General features: G+C 40.8%; 1 protein-coding gene across 1 annotated transcript; it reads left to right on the top strand.

Annotated features, from left to right (window-relative positions):
- The first annotated feature begins 654 nt into the window (after positions 1–654).
- On the top strand, positions 655–21,481 carry FAM169A (family with sequence similarity 169 member A). Its single transcript, XM_065657007.1, has 12 exons — positions 655–789; positions 2,299–2,398; positions 3,449–3,534; positions 4,941–5,112; positions 10,488–10,667; positions 13,941–14,069; positions 14,284–14,393; positions 16,056–16,110; positions 16,474–16,612; positions 18,734–18,899; positions 19,757–19,963; positions 20,646–21,481. The coding sequence occupies exons 1-12, from the start codon at positions 655–657 to the stop codon at positions 21,180–21,182; spliced, it is 2,016 nt and encodes a 671-aa protein (XP_065513079.1). The 3' UTR covers positions 21,183–21,481.

Genomic DNA, 21,481 nt, shown 5'->3' with positions numbered 1-21,481 from the left:
CTTTAGTCTGTTGTGAGCTCTCGTTTTTAATGAGCTTGTAGCATCTCCTGTTAGCGATTGAAAAGCTTTTGGAAACAACCAGCTAGTAGGCACACTAACTGTCTAGCTGTTGAGAGAAGTTCTGAACAGTGCTTTTGTTTCTTCAGTGATGCATTTAGATGCCAAGGGTCCAAAATAAATGAACTTATCTTTCTTGTTGTTATCTTTTGGGCTGTTTGCTTTTCATTTGACCAGTTGCATATTGCCTGATCTGTGGCCTCAAAAACATCAGCTAGGAGGGAGGTAACTGAGCCTGCTGCCTCAGGCAGCGTGTTGTGGTCTATGGTGCATGTACTGCAAACAAGGGGCTTGTGTGTTGGAACTCTTCTGTGTTTGGGTCTAGGAGGATCTATGGGCTAAACTCATCCTTTTCTGCTTACAAACACAGGTTGGGTTCATATATTGTTTCACAGATGTTGTTAATAGGCACCATCCTAATTAAGTGCCTGGAGCATTTCTCCTTTCTGGCTTGGATATAGAGGGCTCTAGAGTGCTGGGGCTGGGGGGGAGGGACTGTTCAACAGTCTTAGTTATGTGTTTAGTAGGAATGTGATAAACAGTGCAGCATGTCTCTCAAACTATCAACAGTAATAATTTTGCTTATTTCTCAAGAGGATGTCATTCCCTGTGGATGTGTTGAACAGCTACAGCCATGAGGACCTGGAGAGCTCAGCAGAAAACTACTTGTCTGACCTTCGCTGTGTGAATCCAAACCAACCTGAATTCTTGTCTCTGCCAAACCACGGCAAAGTAAGAACCAGCAAATACCTTAGTCCTAGTTTTCTTGACATACTCGTAGATTTAAAAGATTTAAAATTTTTGGTCCATAACTATTGCATTACATAATTATTTTAGCAAAGTTTTTGTATCTTCCAATTCCTGTTTGTGTGTTAAGCTCTACTTTTTAAAAAAAATCTGTTATTGAATTTAAACTGGGCATCAGTGATGGTTTGCTGCTTCTAGGCAATGGGTCTGTATGCATTAAGTCATTTTTTTAAAAAACTTAAAATTTCAACCAATGAGTCAAATTCCTAAAAAGCACTGTCTCACAGTCACAGAATCACAGAGTGGTTGGGATTGGAGTGGACGTCTGGAGATCACCTAGTCCAGCCCACAGTCACAAAAACCTGTCATTTTAACTAAGGAGTTCATGATTTACTGAAATGAACTGACTCTTTGTATCTCAGTTTTTTAGTGTTCTTCATGGTTGGGTTCAATTCTTGATCAGCAAGTTCCACTAATTTCAGAAGTGATTCTTTTTGTCTGAAATATTCCTTGCTGTTATAGTGTAGGCTGGCTATGACACTTCATGCTTTAAACGCTTGTCCCGTGTGTGATAAGTTGGTCAATGTTGGCTCTGTCTAGATGAACATTTCTATTAGAACTTGTACCAATAAAAATGATGATGTTTAACTTAAATGAAAAATAATTGAGCTGAGACTCTGGGGGACCAAAAGGTCAGTGCTGCAGATTCCTTGGAAGAAGCAGTCTCTTGAGTACTTTCCTGCATTTCTGCAAGTGCTGTATGCCTAAATATTTGTTTGTATTAACATGCTCATTTGTGGCATAGCATATCATAATCTTAAATTGGATAAGCAAATCTATTTACCTCATCATTTATGTCTGGCTAGTTTTTATGCATTAAAAAAAAAAGTGAAATTATATCTAAATGCATTTCCACAAAGGTACTCAACTCTTGAAGGGTGGATTGATTTGACCCTTCTCGTGTTGCTCCTGAAGGGAAATCAAGCAGACAACTTTGGAATTTCTAAAATGTGTGCAATTTAAAGGAAGAAAAACCCTTTTGAATCCAGCCTTCCCAGTTTAGCACATTAGGGCTTGTGTTAACAAACAGCAGTTTGTTTCTTTACTTGACTGCCTGCCTCGTAGTTTTGTTGGCTTTGGCAGCTTGCATCGCTGGGGCAGTTGAAGTGAACATACTGCTGGCTCCTTGCACATCTTACTTCAGTTGTGCACGTAAATGCAAACTGCTGGCAGCAGAGAGCTCTAACAGTATAAATTACTATAGCTAAATCTGCCAGAGCTTGATAGTCAGAGCTCTTTATAATGTATTCTGTCTTTAGGAAGAAAAAATCTAAAGTAAGGGCCAGAAACTGATGCTTGTCCTTTACAGCTGACTGTTAAGCTCTCTGTTTTTAACATTTGGCTTCCTCACCCTGTTAAACATTCTCTGCACATTTTACTAATGTTTTTTTTTTTTAGCAAGAGTCATTGAAGTATTGTATACTCTTGTTTCAGATTCCTGTTAGCTTGTCAACTGTGGGCTTTGTTCCTCTTTATGGTGAAGAGCAGACACACAAAGTTCTTGCTTTGTTTGCACCATGGGACTCACTCACAGGTTTCATTTTAAGATTTTAATCTCTGCTGTTTCCTTTTTTGTGACAAATAGATGTAACCAGTCCCTTGCTCATTTCACACTAGTGTATCTCATAACTTTGCCACTTTTGCATTTGTTGTTTACTGTGTTCTTGTTTCCATACTGTGTTTTTGTTGTGGATTCATATACACAAGTTATAGAACTTCGCTAATATAGAACTTCGTTGTACCCTATAGAACTCACTAATTTCAGGAGATAATTAGTAAGATAACATGGTGCTCATCTGAATCCAAGTGCAATGTGTATCTCTTGATCTCTCACCCCTCCAAAAGGAATTTATTGAGCATTCATAGAATCCAATTATTTGACCATGAATTTAGATGCTCTTTATTAGCAGTGATTGATCAGCACCAAGTGCAGCATCTTTAGCTTTAGGTACTGACATAGCTCTAGCTAAGGTGACATTTCACTGTTTTTTGGGATCTTTTTCCCCCTTTCTCCCTTCCTTTCCAGTCCTCCATGTTTCCTTCTCTTTCCATTAAATACTATGTATATGATTGCCAAGTTTGCCACAAATGCCCGTAGATCAAACTCTTCCTGATTACTAATCTTAGGCTATCAGCCTTTTTAATATCCATGTGACTCCCTGAAGCTTGCACAGTTTCAATATCAATATCCATTAGCAACCCAAAACTAAAATATATGTATGAATGAGACTTCTCTTGGCAGGCTTGGTTTTTAGTGGAAGGAGGTGCTAGAGCACAGTGATGAAGGGTAGTGCTTATGTCTGAAAACAGTTACTGTATGTTGTACTGCACAAAATCTGTGTTTGGTTTTATTGTTCGTGGTTTTCAAACAAATTTGGGACTAGGGAGCATTGCATATGGGGGGATGGATAGTGCCACATTTGTTGTGCTAGTGTAGTAAGAGCTGCATTAATATAGTGCCAACTAAAAGATTCTTAACTTGGTTACTACAGTGTTATTCCTAATTATTTAGCAGCTTTAAATAATATATTTCTTTTGGAACGGCAAGACTCACTAACTTTTTATTTCCCTTGTTTCTTTCAAGCTGTAGCCCTGTATCTTGCTGACCAGTGGTGGTCAATTGATGATATTGTGAGAACATCTGTCCCTGCTAGACAGGGACTTCATCAGGTAAAGCACTGCAACATTCGCCTAGCAATTATTCTTATCCTTCAAGATAATAGCAAGTTATGATGAATAGCTAGTGTGTGAGATGTTACATGTTTTCACTTCATTCAGAAATGAGTTGGCTGTTTCATGTCAAAAGCAAGGTCAGTGGGAATAGAGGAATAAGTACTAGGGGGAAGGGAAGTTCATTGTGAAGGTAGTATCTAGAGCAAGAGTGACTCTCGCACAGTAACTTCATATGTAAGCTATTTAGAAGTTAATGATTATGAGTTCTTTCTTTACACTTTAGAGCATCGTTTATCTGGTTGTATTGAGATGTCTTAGTACAGTGGTGCATTGTACCCTAGCAGTACCTATTGGTCTCATCAGGAGACTAGTAAGCTAAAAATATTGTCAGGGGCCTGTTTGATAGAGATGAGTTGGAGCTGGTAACTTGCAGTGACAATACATAACGTTTGGAAAAGTAAACTGCATGGTATCTGCTTTATTTCTCATCGTTGACCTTTGTTACCATTATTGACACTGTGTAGCATGGAGGTTTGTTTTGGTTTGGTTTGTTTTTCCAAAACTGGAAATCTGTATTTTTCCAGGAGTGTAGTCTATATCTGTTTGTGGAACCTGGGCACTCATCCTTGATTTTTGTTTTTTTTAATTTACTCCAGAGAATTTGCCCTGTAGCCTTGTTTTCCATTTGCTTTCTTAATGGTGGGATGGTGATTAAACCATGAAAGCTGAATCTCTTACAAGTAGGGTAGCTGGGACTCTGGGCATTGGGAAGAGAGCATGGTTCCTCATTCTTCCTTCACAAGTGGGTAGGATCATGCTGAGCTTAAATTTCATATGTAAAGGAACCCTGCAGGACAGAGAAAAGGATATTGAGTTCTTTGTTTGGGTCACAGAAACTGTTTTAACTAGTTCTTCCACTGCATCATCTCCTGTTGTCTGCCACTCTTACCAGAAGTGATTGAGTGCACCAAGTCCGGCTGCCCTGTGAGGCTCATTATTTCTCCTTTGTAGGGCTCTAATTACCTGCTAGTCTGGAAAGTCTTGAGGCTGGTGCACTGCTAGTGTGTTTGGTGAATGTTTCTTAAATCCAAAAAGTTTTGAGTTAAAATTTAAAAAATTCCTCCACCGCCCCTCTCCCAGCACTTCTCTCAGCTTTTATCTGTTGGATTAGGAGTGACACAGAAATTGTGAAATGCCCTGTCTCTGTGGTACTGCTTTATACTTAACCTGTTTCTAGGGCTTCCGAGCATCTCCTTGTCCTCAAACAAAGCCCAGAATTTCATCTTACTTTAGCAGTTTCAGCTTCTCGTGACTCTGCAGTTGTGTTAACTGGTAACTTGGAAAAATAAGGTCCCCGACGTAGTCTGACCACTCTTCTAAAATGTTCTTCTGTGTTTCTTTAGGTGAACTCTGTTGGAGAGAGGGTTGTTCTTTATGTTCTGAATCGTATTATCTATCGGACGCAAGAAATGGAAGGAAATGACATCCCATTTCTCTGTCATGGTAGCAATGACTATGCTAAGATCATGTGGAAAAAAGGAGAGGCTATTGGATTCTACTCTGTTAAACCTACAGGTAAAACACTTGAGTATTGTGGGATTTGGGAGGATAGCTAGGGGGAGAAAGGGAGCTTATTTGAAGAATACTGTATTTAGTAGACTTTACAGGCCTAATGAGTTGGTGTTTTCCTGAAATCGTAAGAGGTCAGATTGCTGTTAAAATGTCCAGCTTAAATGCTTACGTGCTTTAGCAATCTGTTAAAGTTCTTAGATTTCTTCATATTCCACAAAATACATTTAAAACTATAGAAATGAGGTATACCTGAAAATTTTTTTGTCCCTTTTTTTTCTGTAAAACAATTATTTATGGTGAGATTTAGCTGTGCTTGGCGGTGTGGGTGTGGGTTCTTTTTGGGAGGGGATGCGGGTGGTGGTGTGGGGGTGGTGGTGTGTGTTTATTTTTTTGGACCTATCTCCAGAATGCAGAGGTGCTGTTAATCTGACATGATATCTCAGAATCACAGAATATTAGGGATTGGAAGGGACCTCAAAAGATCATCTAGTCCAATCTGCCTGCCAGGGCAGGAACACCTAGGTGGGGTTACACAGGAAGGCATCCAGGCGGGTTTTGAATGTCTCCAGAGAAGGAGAATCCACAACCTCCCTAGGCAGCCTGTTCCAGTGTTCTGTCACCCTCACTGAGAAGAAGTTTCTTCTCAAATTTAAGTGGAACCTCTTGTGTTCCAGCTTGAACCCGTTACCCCTTGTATTACTGTTGGTTGTCACCGAGAAGAGCCTGGCTCCATCCTCGTGACACCCACCCTTTATATATTTATAAACATTGATGAGGTCACCCCTCAGTCTCCTCTTCTCCAAGCTAAAGAGCCCCAGCTCCCTCAGCCTTTCCTCATAAGGGAGATGCTCCACTCCCTTAATCATCTTTGTGGCCCTGTGCTGGACTCTCTCCAGCAGTTCCCTGTCCTTCTTGAACTGAGGGGCCCAGAACTGGACACAGTATTCCAGATGAGGTCTCACCCGGGCAGAGTAGAGGGGAAGCAGAACCTCTCTCAACCTACTAACCACCCCCCTTCTAATACACCCCAGGATGCCATTGGCCTTCTTGGCCACAAGGGCACAGTGCTGGCTCATGGTCATCCTGCTGCCCACCAGGACCCCCAGGTCCCTTTCCCCTACACTGCTCTCTAATAGGTCATTCCCCAACCTATACTGGAACCTGGGGTTGTTCCTGCCCAGATGCAAGACTCTACATTTTCCCTTGTTATATTTCATTAAATTTTTCCCCGCCCAACTCTCTAGCCTGTCCAGATCTCGCTGGATGGCAGCACAGCCCTCTGGCGTGTCAGCCACTCCTCCCAGCTTGGTGTCATCAGCAAACTTGCTGATAGTACACTCAACTCCCTCATCCAAGTCATTGATGAATATATTGAATAGTATTGGTCCCAGAACTGACCCTTGAGGCACTCCACTAGATACAGGCCTCCAACCAGACTCTGCCCCATTGATCACGACTCTCTGGCTTCTCTCCTTCAGCCAGTTTGCAGTCCACCTCACTACCCGATCATCCAGTCCACACTTCCTCAGTTTTGCCGTGAGGATGCTGTGGGAGACGGTGTCAAATGCTTTGCTGAAGTGAAGATAGACCACATCCACTGCTCTGCCATTGTCAATCCACCTTGTTACGTCTTCATAAAAGGCTATGAGGTTGGTCAAGCACGACTTCCCCTTGGTGAAGCCATGTTGACTGTCCCTGATGACCCTTTTATCCTTGATATGTCTTAAGATGGCACCAAGGATAAGGTGTTCCATCACTTTCCCAGGGATGGAGGTGAGGCTGACCGGTCTATAGTTGCCCGGGTCTTCCTTCTTGCCCTTTTTGAAGACCGGAGTGACATTTGCTTTCCTCCAGTCCTCAGGCACCTCTCCCGTTTCCCAAGACTTGGCAAAGATGATGGATAGTGGTCCAGCAATGACTTCAGCCAGCTCCCTCGGCAACCGCGTGTGCATCCCATCTGGACCCATGGATTTATGGATGTCCAGATTGCTTAATTAATCCCTAACCCAGTCCTCATCAACTGAGGCAAACTCCTCCATTGCCCTGCCTTCCTCTGGGGCCTCAGGAGTACGGGGCTCCTCAGGACAGCCTCCGGCAGAGTAGACAGAGACAAAGAAGGCATTCAGTAACTCTGCCTTCTCTGTATCTTCTGTCACCAGGGCACCCACCTCATTCATCGGTGGGCCTACATTGCCTCTGGTGTTAGTTTTATCTGCCATGTATTTGAAGAAGCTCTTTCTGTTGTCCTTGCTCCCTTTTGCCAGGTTTAACTCTAAGGAGGCCTTAGCTTTCCTAGTTGCCTCCCTACATCCTCTGACAACAGCCTTATATTCTTGCCAAGTGGCCAGCCCCTCCTTCCATGATTTGTAAACCCTCCTCTTCCACTTGAGTTTGCCCAGCAGTTCCCTGTTCAACCACGCAGGTCTCCTGGCTCCCTTCCTTGGCTTCCTGCGCGTCAGGATGCTCTGATCTTGAGCTTGGCAGAAGCAGTCCCTGAATGTTAACCAACTATCTTGGGCCCCTTTACCTTCAAGCAGCGTTGCCCACGGGATTTCCCCCAGGAATTGTTTGAAAAGGCCAAAGTTGGCCCTGCTGAAGTCCAGGGTTGCAATTCTGCTCGGTATTCTGCTCCCACCACAGGAGATTCTGAACTCCACCATCTCATGGTCGCTGCAACCAAGGCAGCCCCCCACCTTTACTGCCTCAACCAGACCCTCCTTGTTAGCGAGGACGAGATCCAGCAGCGCACCTCTCCTAGTCGGCTCCTGCACCATTTGCATCAGAAAGTTATCGTCAATGCACTGGAGGAACCTCCTAGACTGAGGCTGGCTGGCTGAGTAGTCCTTCCAGCAAACATCAGGGTAGTTAAAATCCCCCATAACAACCAGAGCCTGTGACTGTGAGGCCGCTCTCAGCTGCCCGTAGAAGGCCTCATCAGCATCCTCACCCTGATCTGGTGGCCTGTAATAGACTCCCACAACAGTGTCACCCCTGCCAGCCTGCCCCTTAATTCTCACCCACAGACTCTCAACTTGCTCCTCAACCGCACTTGGACAGTACTCAATACATTGTAGTTGCTCTCTCACGTAAAGAGCAACTCCACCACCACGCTTGGCTGGCCTGTCTTTCCTGAAAAGGACATAGCCATCCATGACCACATTCCAGTCATGTGAGCTGTCCCACCATGTCTCTGTAATTGCCACCAGATCATAATCTCTTGACCGAAATTCCCCATGCTGCGCGCATTGGTGTACAGGCACTTCAGGGAGCGAGCCGAGTACACCGATTTCACCCTAGGGGCCTGGGGGGCCTCCCGGTCTTTATGGATTCCAGCATGCTGCCCCACTGATGCAAGCCCGGCTACAACCCCATCCCGCTTCAAATCTAGTTTAAAGCCCTCCAAATGAGCCCTACTAATTCCTGTCCCAGCATCCTTTTACCCCTGTGGGATAAACCTTTCCCACATATCACTGACCGGACTGGTGTCTTATAAAACATAATTATCTCAAATGGTTGTAGAATCAGATGTCATTCTCACTTAGACATTTTATAGCATGACAGCATAGAAACTGTACTCATAGCTGTAAGATTCAACTACACCTGGTGATAACACACATGTATTCCCTCAGAGATAACAATTGAGCCTCCAGGTTTATGTTATTACTGTTACAGACTTTCTGTTGTTTTTCTGTTTTTTCTAAAACATTATCATTTCCTTTTAGTTATTTTGGAATTCACTGTGGTGTTTTTTTTTTCAGAATAGAATTTAGGCTGTTTAGCACATTTCTAGCACTTTGTAGAATACTAATATTTGGATCAAGGAGAAACAGTCTGGCATTTTTGTTCCCTCTCCATCCGTTGTTAACTAATTCAGGATTAATGATGATACTGGAGGATTGATGGAGACTTCCCCCATCTAACATATATCTGTGCCTTTGCAGACTTTTAAAAAAGTAGTAAACTGTCTGCGTCACTGACCTATTCTGGCCTGGCAAGCAAGATAGGAATTAGTAGCTAATTAGTTCCGATTGTCTTTGTGTTTTGTTTTGTTTTTCCTTTTTAAAAAAGTAAATTATGCAATGCATAATTTGTGTAAGTCTCAGTATTATTTTTAATGTGATAATTGCTGTAATGTGGTGGTAAAAAAGTGATAGTCACATTGGAATGGTTTTCATTCTGGCCTTATAAAGCTGGAAATTAGAGTAGTGATGCTATTTTTAGTCTAGAATGCGAACACTTCTTTGCGTCACTGAAGTTTTGCTATACTCATGCTCACATATATTTATGATGCCCTCCCATTTACTTGTCCTGAGTTAGCAAACACCGAAGGCTAATCTTTCTAGGTATTATGAATATTTCACTCATGTTGGATCGTGTGCTGTATTCTCCAAATGAGTAGTCTGTGTGGAGAAAAACAACTTTGGAAATGGATGGTTAGAAAGGAGTCACAGAGCTGGACTGGTGTCCCAAAGGGTACCCATGTAATGTAATCTCTCTGCCCACATTTTCCTTGCTTGAAAAATGAATAGAAGTGTATTAATTGGTATCAAAAGTACAAGGTTGCAAAGACTAGCTATGTTGTATAGACAAATGTGTGCTTCTCTTTGGCCTTGTTAGAGGAAGGGGCAATTTTTTGGTATAGTTCACACTGACTCACAAAATGAGGGCCTGAAAATGGACTGCATAGTGGATGGGCTATCTTAATGCCATTATGTGGCATCCCTCTGTCACCACTGAGTCTATAGCTACCAGTAATCCTCTGATACTGAAGTACTATGTGTTGTGACAGTCTGTTTCATCTTTGTTTAATTATGGGTAATGTGGTGTTTATTGGAGAATTCCAGTGTAAGGTGTCCTAGGATTTTTTTGTGGTTTCATTTAAAAAAGTGGAATTGTTTCAGTCTTTAAGAATGAGCCGAATTATAGTCTTTGTATTTGTTCTGAGGAGTGATGTAATTATATAAAAATGCAATTTAATAATTTTATTGTCTCCATTCCCCTCCACCCTCTTTAAGCTTAATTTTTCAGTATAGATTTCTTATGGAATTGTATAGTGAGATTTCAAAGTGAGATTTTCCTCTCTACCTTTACTATTCTTTTGTACCACTATAGACTTTTTCTAACATGTTAATCTATTAATATATTTTGGCAACATTATGAAGCTTGCTCAAAGAGCCAATAATGGCTGATAGCAATTATTTATTTTTAATGAGTGTTATAAATAATTTTAATAATTTAAAATATAATTTTATGATTTACAGTTATAGTCTCATATTTTATAAATTACAGAACTCTTCATTTGAGTATACTAAAATCCATGCTGCAGCGTGTTAATGCTGAAGTACTGATGGGTATTTTTTCCCCTCCTGTTATTTCAGGAAGTGTTTGCAGCTCTAACCGTGGTCTGACTTATACACTGCCAGTGATGGACACAATGTTTGTAAGAAAGAAACATCGTGAGAAAGACTCTGGTCTAATTATGTTGGAAGACTTTGTGGATTCCTTTAAAGAAGACTCTCTTGGCCTACGATACCCACTGTCATCCTTCATGTATACAGGCAAGCTCTTTATTCTTCTGTTCTTCTTTGTGCTTTCTTTACACGTCCAAATGTGTGCTGTCATTCAAGCTTCATGTTTGTGGCTGCATCCTCACTTTTGGTATTAAATGTTCTGCTCTTCAGTGAAGGTTAGAAATACTGATTTGTTTAAGATGGTGAAATAGTTCCTGATGAGGTTTTTAATCCTCTACATGAGATCAGATTATTTGATCTCCGTTGGCTTTCTGCTGCCATGAAGTTCACCACTGTATCCTCCTAGGCCTCCAGAATGGGCTGAGGTGTTTTTGTGTGTGATCTAATATGTATCTCAGTAGCACCTTTTCTTGCTCCCTCCTAAGCCGCACAAGGTCATTTCATTCATGCCTTGTCAGAACTTCTGGTCAAATGGACATACTAGGCTATGTTTTAACTTGGGTATAAAAAGGCACAGTTCTAATGTACAAGGAAAACACTTCTAGCTCTTCCATTAGCAACCCAAGAGAGTTACGTCATCTGGGAAATGACATACATCCTGGAAATGATGTTGCTTGGGACTGTGAGGCAAGACACATGTTTCCTTTACTCTGTTTCTTAAGGCTTGTCTTACTCGTAGGCCATCTGCCAGACTTGCTTCTATGAACATTTTCATCTGGCCTTCTTAGCCCCTGGAAATCTGCTTTTCCAAGTCCACTGTCTGTTGTTGGATCTGACTGGGCCTGTTTTTTTTCGGCTTCAACCAGCAAACTGTCTTGAGCAGAATTTAATGATTAATCCATTTCCCTGGCCAAGGAATGATACAGCAGGAATTTAGGACAGACAAACTAAGTGGATGTTGTCATGGGAGTCCACTATAGGCCACCCAGCCAGGATGATGACACTGAGTTATTCTTTAAGGAACTAAGTGAAGCCTCTAAGTCATCTGCACTTGTCCTTATGGGGGACTTCAACTTGCCAGATGTCAACTGGAAATACCACACAGCTGGTACAAACAGGTCCAAAAGATTCCTAAAGCATCTGGATGATAACTTCTTGGTACAGGTACAAAGGGAATTGACCAGGAAAGGTGCCTTCCTGGATTTGCTGCTTATTAACAGGCAGGATCTTGTGGGTGAAGTGTCAATTGCTGGCTGCCTTGGCCACAGCGACCATGAAGCAGTCAAGTTTAAAATATATGCTAACAGGAGGAAAAGTGACAGCAAGACCTCAACTCTGGATATGAGGAGAGCAGACTTCAGGTTGCTCAGGGAACTACTTAGTAAGGTCCCCTGGGAAAAACTTTTGAAGGTGTTGGGATCCATCAGTTCTGGTCACTTTAAATACCACCTCCTAAAAGCACAGGACCAGGCAATTCCAAAATGTCAAAAGTCAAGCAGGTGAGGCAGAAGGCCAGCTTGGCCGAGCAGGGATCTTCTAGAACTAAGGCAAAAAAAAAAGTATTAATATTTCGCCAGTGAAAGCAAGGTCAGGCAGCATGGGAGGACTACAAAGGTGCTGCTTGCCACCAGAGGAAGGAAATGCTTGTGGTCAAAGCTCAAATAGAGTTGAAGCTGGCCAGTACTGTGAAGGACAATAAAAAGCGCTTTTTAAAATATGTTAATAGCAAAAGGCAAGCCAGAAATAACATTGGCTCCTTACTTGATGAGCATGGTCACCTCACAAACAGGGACATAGACAAAGCTGAGACGTTTAATGCTTTCTTCGCCTCTGTCTTCAACACCAGTGATGGACTCTGGGACTCCTAGAGCCCTGGGCCAGAGAACCATGACTCTGAGAATTATAAACTCACAGCCAACCCCAATCTTTTGTGGGATTTGCTGCTCTGGCTGGATCCCTATAAGTTGATGGGGCCTGATGGGATTTATCTGAGGATACTTAAAGACCTGGCCAATGTAATAGTGAGAACTCTCTGTGATTTTTTTGATGCTCTTGGAAATCTGGAGAGGTCTTAATCGACTGGAAGCTGGCAAACATCCCAATCTTCAAGAAGGGCAGCAGGGATGACCCCAGTAACTACAGGCCTGTCAGCCTCACTTCTGTTCCTAGCCTAATTATGGAGAAGATTGTTCTGGGAGTTATTGAAAAACACCTGAAAGACAACACAGTCATTGATCCCAGCCTCCATGGGTTCATGAAGGGAAAGTCCTGCTTAACACACTTAATGTCTTTCTACGACAAGATTACCCACCTGATTGACCAAGGGAAGCCTGTCGATGCGATCTTTTCGGATTTCAGTAAAGCCTTTGATACTGTCTCTCACAGTATCCTCCTGGACAAGATGTCCAGCAGACAGCTGGGTAAACATATCATGGCTACAGCTTCATCACAAAGGCAGGAGGAGGTGCCAGCGCTGAGCTCTTCTCTCTGGTGACCAGTGACAGAACCTGAGGGAATGGCAGGAACATGTGCTGGGGAGGTTTAGGTTGGACATTAGGAAAAGGTTCTTCACCCAGAGAGTGATGGAGCACTGGAACAGGTTCCCCAGGGAGGCAGTCACAGTGCACAGCTTTGAAATATTTAAGAAGCAGTTGGACAGCAGTCTCAGACACATGGTGTGAACTGTGGGGTTGTCATATGCAGGGCAGGAGTTGGACTTGATGATTCTTGTGGGTCCCTTCCAACTCAGAACATTCTATTATTCCATTCTATAGTTGTCCACTGAGATTATGGATCAATAATGAATCGGGTAAAAAATCGTAGTTTTCCTGGAAGCTACTAAAGAATAATGTCAAAGCATGCCACTCCACATGCATGTTTAGTATGCATATTGGGAGAAGAGATGTGGAGGGACAGCAGAGAAGAAAATATTCCAGAAGTGAACAGTGTGTGGGTGATAAACCATGCAATGGTAATGTGTTAGCATTCTCAAAGAGTGCTTTTCACAAGTGCCTATAATAACACGGGGTGACACAAATCACTTGACTATATCCTCTGCGTAAGAGCCCTTCTGTCCTGGGTTGGGACATGTGATTAGCAGGTACAGTGACCAGTGAAGTTGTAAAACTCTCAAGTGGGTGCCTAGAGAAGAAGAAGAAAATTCCACCCATCTTTGTTTGCAGTTTAAGATAACAATGGAAGGTATTTAAACTTGAAGAAAGGTTTTAATGAGAAGGATGAGTAGGGTAAAGCAATACTATGTTTATTTCAGACTCATCTGTTGAACAGTTCTTTCTGGGGTGGTTTGTGTGTATGATGGAAGATTGTAAATTAATTTATTTTCAAGTAAACTTTAAAAACTGAGGTACAGCTGAGTATATAGTATATATAATATAGCTGTTTTTTCTTATGTTTGTTCAGCTTGTAAGCAATATCTTGAGAAGTACCCTGGAGATCATAACCTTTTGTGGGAAGTGGAAGGAGCGGGATGTTGGTTCCAGAGAACATCTATTATGTTTATAATATACAGGGAAAAGCTCAAAATTGCAGGTATGGATGCTTTGTTTTGTTGTTTTCTGACATTTTTTAAAAAGTTGAACAAACACACTACAACAGTGACTTCTGTGAACACTGTCTATGGAAACTAGCAGAAATATTTTATTTGTCCTGAGATCTGTGAGATGATATTTGGAATAGTTAAATATAATATAAATGTACTATAATTTTCTATTTCCCTGTTTCCTCTTTTAAATCTTAACATCAGAGGCCTCACAGAAAGAAAATAAGAGTTTCCAAGTAGAGGATCGTTGTTGGCAGTCTGCAGCTGTATCTGAAGCACGTGGACAGAAGATGGAGCTAGAAACACAGCTAAGTGTAGGTACACGGACCATTAACTTAAAAGCCCTCAAGCCTTTTAAATATATGGTTTTCCATACTCATATAATGTATCTTGTCCTATTAATCTGACCTGTTCTTTATGTTCAGTAAATATTTTTAATTTCTACAAAAGAATATATTTCTGAATTTAAGAAATGAGGGATTTTAGTAGATTAGTGTGTTTGATCAACTGTATGTTATGCTTGCTTGATATTTCTATTTCAAGTTCTCAAAGAACAGTTCTGGGTTATGCAGAGAGTTTGTACATTCTGTATCTCTTCAATTTAAGTGGCAGCTAGTCTGATTCAGATTCCAGTAGTGATCATGTTGGCAAAATGATCTTAAAAATGTATGTTTTGGTTGTAGAGCTATATAGGTATACTTGGAGAAAACAGCAGAGGGATAGTAGTTCTTACTGGTTTTGTTGGTGTGAGTTAAGGACTCAAGCCCTGTCTCTTGCTTTCTTTCAAAAGAAGAAAACGGAGGATACTAAAGTGCTCCAACTCTCGTACCTTGGTAGAATTTGTGGCAGCTTTCTTCTAGGCATCTGCACTATCTATAAGCGGTTCTGTGATGCTTTGAAAACCGTTGGATCACCAGACAAAATAAAATAACCCACCTTCCCCCAAACCAGGAAAAAACATTCTCTGACTTTCATTTTCACCTTCCACTTAGTGCTCTCTATTTTGTGTGTTTTGATGCTAGAATAATTTGTCATAATTTGTCTACAAACTCTTACATATTTAAAACACACTTGGAACTATGTCAAGCAGCAGAATATATGTATAGCAACTTCTTGCTGTTGTTCTTGTGTTGTACTGGAAGTGGGGCTGGAAAGGCAGCATAACACCTAGATGCTGGTTATTGCCAGTTCCAGATTACTTCCAACAGCTAAGGAAGGGCAATGTATGTAACTTCATTTTAATGTGTACAGTTTGTACCCACTCCAGAGTATCAAGTGCTTGGCCACTGAGTCCTCAGCTAACTTGCAGAAAAAATGGAAATACTGGGATAATGAGGAAGAACAAAAGACAAAAGAGCTGTAGGGAGAGAGAACTCAGACATAATCAGCCTCTTGCACTGGCTGTGCATGTAACTTGCATTGCTGCTGAATCACTAAGTTCTGCTTTTTCTTGTCTGATTGTTAAATTTTTTTTTTTGGCATGGGCAGCTGTATTCTGTTGCATGCCACAATAGAAATACTACAGAATAGAATACAGATACAAAAATAAAGCTTTTCTGTTAAATTTTGTCAGCTACTGTAGTGTAGTCCCTTGGGTTTGTACAGAATGGGGAAGCAAAAAAAATTCCTAGCATTTAATGACGTGGACACCTGTTACAAATGGAATTGTTAGGAAAAAGACTTGGTAGTGTTGTTTATGATGACAGGTTACTTAGAAGTCTTATCTTCTATAGCGAGACCAAAAGTAAAATGCAGAAAAAAATATTCATTGTTGTAATAAAAATAATTAAAATCAGTTGAGAGATAGGATACATACAAGTATCTTAAATTAAGAGTAGTTGTAGCTGCTCTTCATAGGATCATTGCTATGAAATATTTTTAGATGCTTCAGAAAGATGCAACCACAGATAGGGAGATGAAAGTATTTCAATCAATTCAGGTTTTGTAATAACATTATCTTTGCTTTTGCCTCACAGTCTGAACCTCAAAAAGGTAAAGAATCAACAGATGTCCATGGAAGCACATCCGAAGGTAAAAATGATCTTGATTATTGTGTTTGCTGTGGATTAATAGGTTAGCAGGCTCTTTCACTGCTTTCAATCTTAGCATATTCATTTGCAAGGTGTATAAAAACATGCCTTCCACTAAGGTGCTGAGGCTCAGCTCTTAAACCTTTTAGAAGACTTTGGATAATATTGTTATGATTGCTAAAGATATTATGTACGTGTAGTCAGAAAAAGAAAAATGACAATGAAATACTCTTTTACTTGCACTCCATCGCTTTAATGAAATATTAGGGGGAAAAATATGTGCAGATCTTAGACTGCATTTGTTCACTTGCATTTGTTGTGGTTTTTTAGTGTGTGTTTTTGTTTGTTTGTTTTTTTTGCTAAGACCCTAATGCAGCTCCCGTTTCCATTCGGACACGAAGCAGTCATTTAAAACGTCCCAGAATAGGAAGAAAAAGCCAGGAGTCTGAACCTGGAACTTCCCAAAGAGATGAGGAAAATGCTCTTCATGTGTCAGAAAGCAGGTACAGGAGCCTGTATTTTACTGATTTCTTATTTTGTTGCTTGGGCAGTCCCATACTAGATCAGTGTCTCACAGTCTGTTACTTGATATTTTTTCTGCTTTCTTTCTACGTTACTTGCTTGATTTTTAAGATTACTAAAAGCCTGATGTGAAAAATGAAATTTAGACATCATCTGAAGAGTGACTGCACCAAAATGTAGTGTCTCTGAAAGCTCAGCAGATACTGGAAATAACATCGGGAAAACAGTAGGGGCTCAGGGTGTTCTTATAACTGAGTCTGCATGAAGGTAAAAACATCTGTATTCATACAGCGTAGTTTCTTGTGATAATATAACTGGACATGTATCCACAATGCTCTGTGTGATCTTTGGGAAGGTGAGGTATCCTTTCCTGACCTCTTCATATGGTGACATATTGCAGTAAACTCTCACTGTTTAGTTTGGGAGCTGGTTACTGCTTGTCACTTAATAACAAGAGTTATAGGGAGCCACCTGTCTTCAAAGTAAAGCCCTTTCTTTATACAAATTCCGATATAAAACTGTCATATCCAAACCTAAATCCTTTGGGGCATGGGGGAAGTTGTCTCCAGTTTAAAGGATGTTATCCTGGGTAATGATTGTCAAATGAGGATGTGAAGAATTGTACCACTTGCATGCCATAACAATTCATACAAGATGGGGCCTGAAGTACTAATTTGCACTGGCTTCCATATAGAAAGCAAAACGGTGGCTATTTTAAGTAAGTTGCTCCTACCTTCCCTTCCTGTAGCTACATATGTGCTCATAGACACACACTGTTGTCCCCTCAATGTCTCTCTCTCTCACGCTCTCATGTTCTTTCAAAAAAACCCACTGCAACTCCAAAAACCCCTTTGAAGAACTGAAGGTAACCTGATTATTTTCTAGGAAATCCCTCAAACTTGTTCCATTAGGTTTTTTTTAAAGAAAATTAGTTGTGAGGGTGTTTTTCCACATGAAGCTGAGGTCTTCAGCTAGATGCAGCCTAATTTTTGTGTTTAAATTTCTCTGTGGAACTACAGAGGTAAGCACTGCTGTCCTGCACTATCAGTGTGCTCCCCTAAGCTGGTTTAGACAGGCCAAATGACGTGGTTTGATGCTGCCACAGGTTGAGAAATTCTTTGCCCTGTTACTACTAACAATTGGCTAGTTGGTATGTGAGAGAACTGTCCTGTTACTGAATGTCAGTATTTTGGGCCTTGCAAAATCAAGTCAATGAGGTGTCACTGCTCCTTTTAACAAGATGTGTAACATGGTGTTTGTGAGCAGAGCTAAGGGGAATCCTGATGGCAAGGGTATCAGCTTTGTTCTCACCTTCCATGCACATTAACAAATGCAGCAGGGTCTTCTGTCAGGGGCTCTCTCAGGTGAAGTGCCTTCATCTCAAGACTGGCACCTGGGATAAAACCCTCCAGTACTGCCTTTGAGATGGTGAAGCAGCCTCCTGCAAATCTATTGCATGTACTTTTTTCTTTGCTTTCATGTAATGCTTCAAGATCATCTAAGTTTTATCATCTCAAAACTGAGAACTGAATGTTTGAGATGGTGTTACTACCCATCAGGTGCATCAGAGCTTCATCTTTAGCTATTTTTTAATTAAATCTCTAGCTGATTACATCTTCAGCCGTTATGTGTTTATGACCTTGAATTCTTTTCCAGTCATGGTCTTCGTAATATATGTATATTCAACAATTATACAAACATTTGCTTTTATAACTTTGTAACTTTTAAATGTTTCTACAGTGGGAGTGGGAGAAGTTGCTTCCTTTCTCACCCCTTTTTGGTTTCCAAATATGTAATGGATTACTACTTTCTAAATTTAAAATAACAAACAAATTTCTGACTTTTATTCCCATAAAATGGAAGTGAGATAGATGTCTTCATTTTATAATTGCCCAAGCAGTTTTTCCTAGTTGATTTTTTTTTTTCTCCTAATGCAGAGTTAGCCATTTTTAGACGTAGGTAGTTTTCTCGATTCTTATTTCCTATGGCAAGCATGTGATACAGCACTTTATAATTGGTTATAAAAGAATTTAACTGCTGAGATTGCCAAAATTATGGATTAATCTAAAAGATTAAAGGATGTATCTTAATACTTGCTGCAGGCTGGAACTTACTACCCAAACACCTAAAAGCTCTGAAGACTTCACAGTGATGCCTGATGATAATACTGTTGAGAAGGATGAGGAAGTGATTGTTGAAAATGAGGGCCAGTCTGTATCAGAAGCAGAGCCACATGTGTCACCCCCTGAGAAACGGAGCGATAAAGAGGTGAGCTGGGTGTGATAGTGATAGCAGATAAGTTTGGAATACAGCTACAGTTTATGTTAAATATGGCCCTTGCTGCTTGATCTATGTGACTATCAACTCTTCGATTTTCTTACCAATGCTTTGCTGAGAAGTATATCTGAGAACCTAAGGCAGGCTGCTATAGAATTAATTTCAGGGGATATTCTATTATACTTATTTTGAACAACACAGTTAATAAGATCTTCAGTAATGTGAATCTCTAGTTTGTCTTACCAACCCAGTTTTTCTAATTGATTTCTCCTACTTAAAAAATCCAGAGAATTGGAATAAGGTCAAGATCTGATCCAGTATCTCTAATTTAAACAAAAAACCAAGTTTCTTTGAAGAAACCAATAGCTAGTATGTTTCACTGACTACTGTTAGCTTTTTTACTTCACATAAAACTTCCCTGCTTTGATGTTTAAATCCAACTTTTATCTACAACTTGCTAACAACTTGAATTTAAATCTAAGTACCCTTTGTGCCTAGCAATGCCTCCAGGATTTTATGTTCTTACTGATCAGTGGGCAAGTGGATCTTACACTATGTTGGGTTCAAGGAATGACTCCAGCATGTGTGCTTCTGAGGTGCATGAAAAATGCTTGGCTTGGCTCCAAACAGTGTAAGCTATGGCCAGAAATTTAGTGCAGTGACACACCAAGCTCATTCTCTAGTTAAGTTAGCTGCTCTGCCTTCCTAGTGCATGTTTCTAGGTACCTGAGCTATCTGCTTCTCACATTAAGCTGCAAATTTAGATCACAGATACACCCACTGGTGTTGGGGAGCAATGGCTGGGCGTAATCATGACTTAGAAATGTGGAGTGTGTGTGTTTTTTTAGGAAAATCCATCAGAACCTCTTAATGGTGAGTTAACAGAAGAAACTGATAAGACCTCATTTGTGGCTGAAGAGGAAACGGCAAATGACGTTCTAAGTGGTGAATCAAAATTGCAAGTTGAGAGTCAAGGAGAAGAACCCTTAACGCTGATTGTTCCCTTAATCCTTGAGGCTCCGGCAAAACCTTCAGAAGACACTATATCAGAGAAGGTGAGAGAATTGAAACAAAACGTGAAGTCGTATTTCCGTCAGAGCATACATATCTTGCTGTGTTTGTCTTTTGTTAAGTAACAGAAAGTAGCCCCTACCATCATATGAAGTTCTTGAGAGAAGCAATTGTTAGGCCAGATGCAGAATATACTAATGTTTCTGGTTTTAATATGCAGAAGCGAGCCATATATATATGCAATACCAAAAAGAAAGCTACACTGCTCCAGTTTGCCTTGGCAGTAATGAAAGAGTTCTTTCTCACTAAAATATTAGTTGGATATGAATTGAAAAGCCACATCCTTATTTTTTCTGGTAGTTCTGCCCTGATGAAGTGTACAAGCAATTAATTACTGGTAAAATACTCTTCTAGGACAGATTTTACTCTTCTCCTCCCCACCATGGGATTAATTTCAGAATGTTTTTACCTGAATAATCCTATTGAATAATTTGAATTTGAAAACAGGAGAGCAACTCTGGATATCAGATGCAGTTCACAAAATAGTCTTGTGCAAAAAGTAGGAAAGGACTGGCTTGTTGACTATACTCAAAGTACTAAAAACTGCTAAATGCCAAAATATCCTCTGAGGTTGCTAGCTAGGGGCAATAGTTGTTCAGCCTCTTGTATCTTCAGTTAATTGCCCCTTTGGTTGTTTTGGCACCCTTCTCCCTTGCCCCCCTACAGGTTTTAAATGCAAATGATTCAGAAATGCTGACTGAAGAAAGCCCATTAGTAGAAGGGGAGGGTACTGAAGAACAGCAAGAATCTGAAAAGCTGACCACTGAAAATGCAGCTGCTTCAGCATCGGAAGAACCATCTGACAATGGCCTGCCCAGCTCTGTCGTAACCGAACCAGCAGAAGAATCTGTTTCTGAAAATGTATTGCCCAAAACAGCTTCCTCATTGGAAGATCAAAATGAGGAAGCAGGGCACAACTCACAGGAGGCCTCTGCCTTGAGTCAGAGCTCTTTGGTAGTGGTTGAACTCGAGGGTGTTTCTTTACAGCAGCCTTCTGGACAGGAAGAACAGAAGAACCAGTCGGAAGAGCACATAGAAGAGTCTGAGCAGATGGATCAGTACATGCAGACAACAGTGGAGCGGGCTGCTGACAGCAGCTCTGAGGAAGCAGAAATTGAAGTACCCGTTGTAGATCGGAGAAACTTGCGGAGAAAGGCCAAAGGCTACAAAGGTCCACCCAAGAAAAAAGGAAAGCCAGCTTAAAAGTGAAATATTGACTATTAATTCATCTATTTATAAGAAAGTTATTATTTTATGTAAAACGCTAGGCTGTAACTAGACCATGTTGGACACAGGACACACGTGTTTAAAATCCTGGGTTGGATTTCCTCTTGAGATTCATCACCTTCCCTCAAGTTTTCTTGAATGTTTAACCACTAGACATTGAGCTTCATCAGAGTATGAAAGTAAGCAGCCAGTCTCCTGCTTTTATAAAGGACACATACTGAATAAATATGGTTGTGCTAGCAAAGGGAACAGTTTGCATATTTGAGGTGGCAGCT

Source organism: Caloenas nicobarica, chromosome Z (genome assembly GCF_036013445.1).
Source record: "Caloenas nicobarica isolate bCalNic1 chromosome Z, bCalNic1.hap1, whole genome shotgun sequence".
NCBI lineage: Eukaryota > Metazoa > Chordata > Aves > Columbiformes > Columbidae > Caloenas > Caloenas nicobarica.
This window is presented reverse-complemented; position numbering and strand designations above follow the sequence as displayed.

What these genes read in the sequence shown, in the direction of transcription:
- FAM169A (XM_065657007.1), top strand. Translation starts at nt 655, where the DNA reads ATGTCATTCCCTGTGGATGTGTTGAACAGCTACAGCCATGAGGACCTG. An exon ending in CTACTCTGTTAAACCTACAG is followed by an intron (nt 5,113 to 10,487) that starts GTAAAACACTTG and finishes CTGTTATTTCAG; the next exon opens with GAAGTGTTTGCAGCTCTAAC. An exon ending in AGAAACGGAGCGATAAAGAG is followed by an intron (nt 18,900 to 19,756) that starts GTGAGCTGGGTG and finishes GTGTTTTTTTAG; the next exon opens with GAAAATCCATCAGAACCTCT.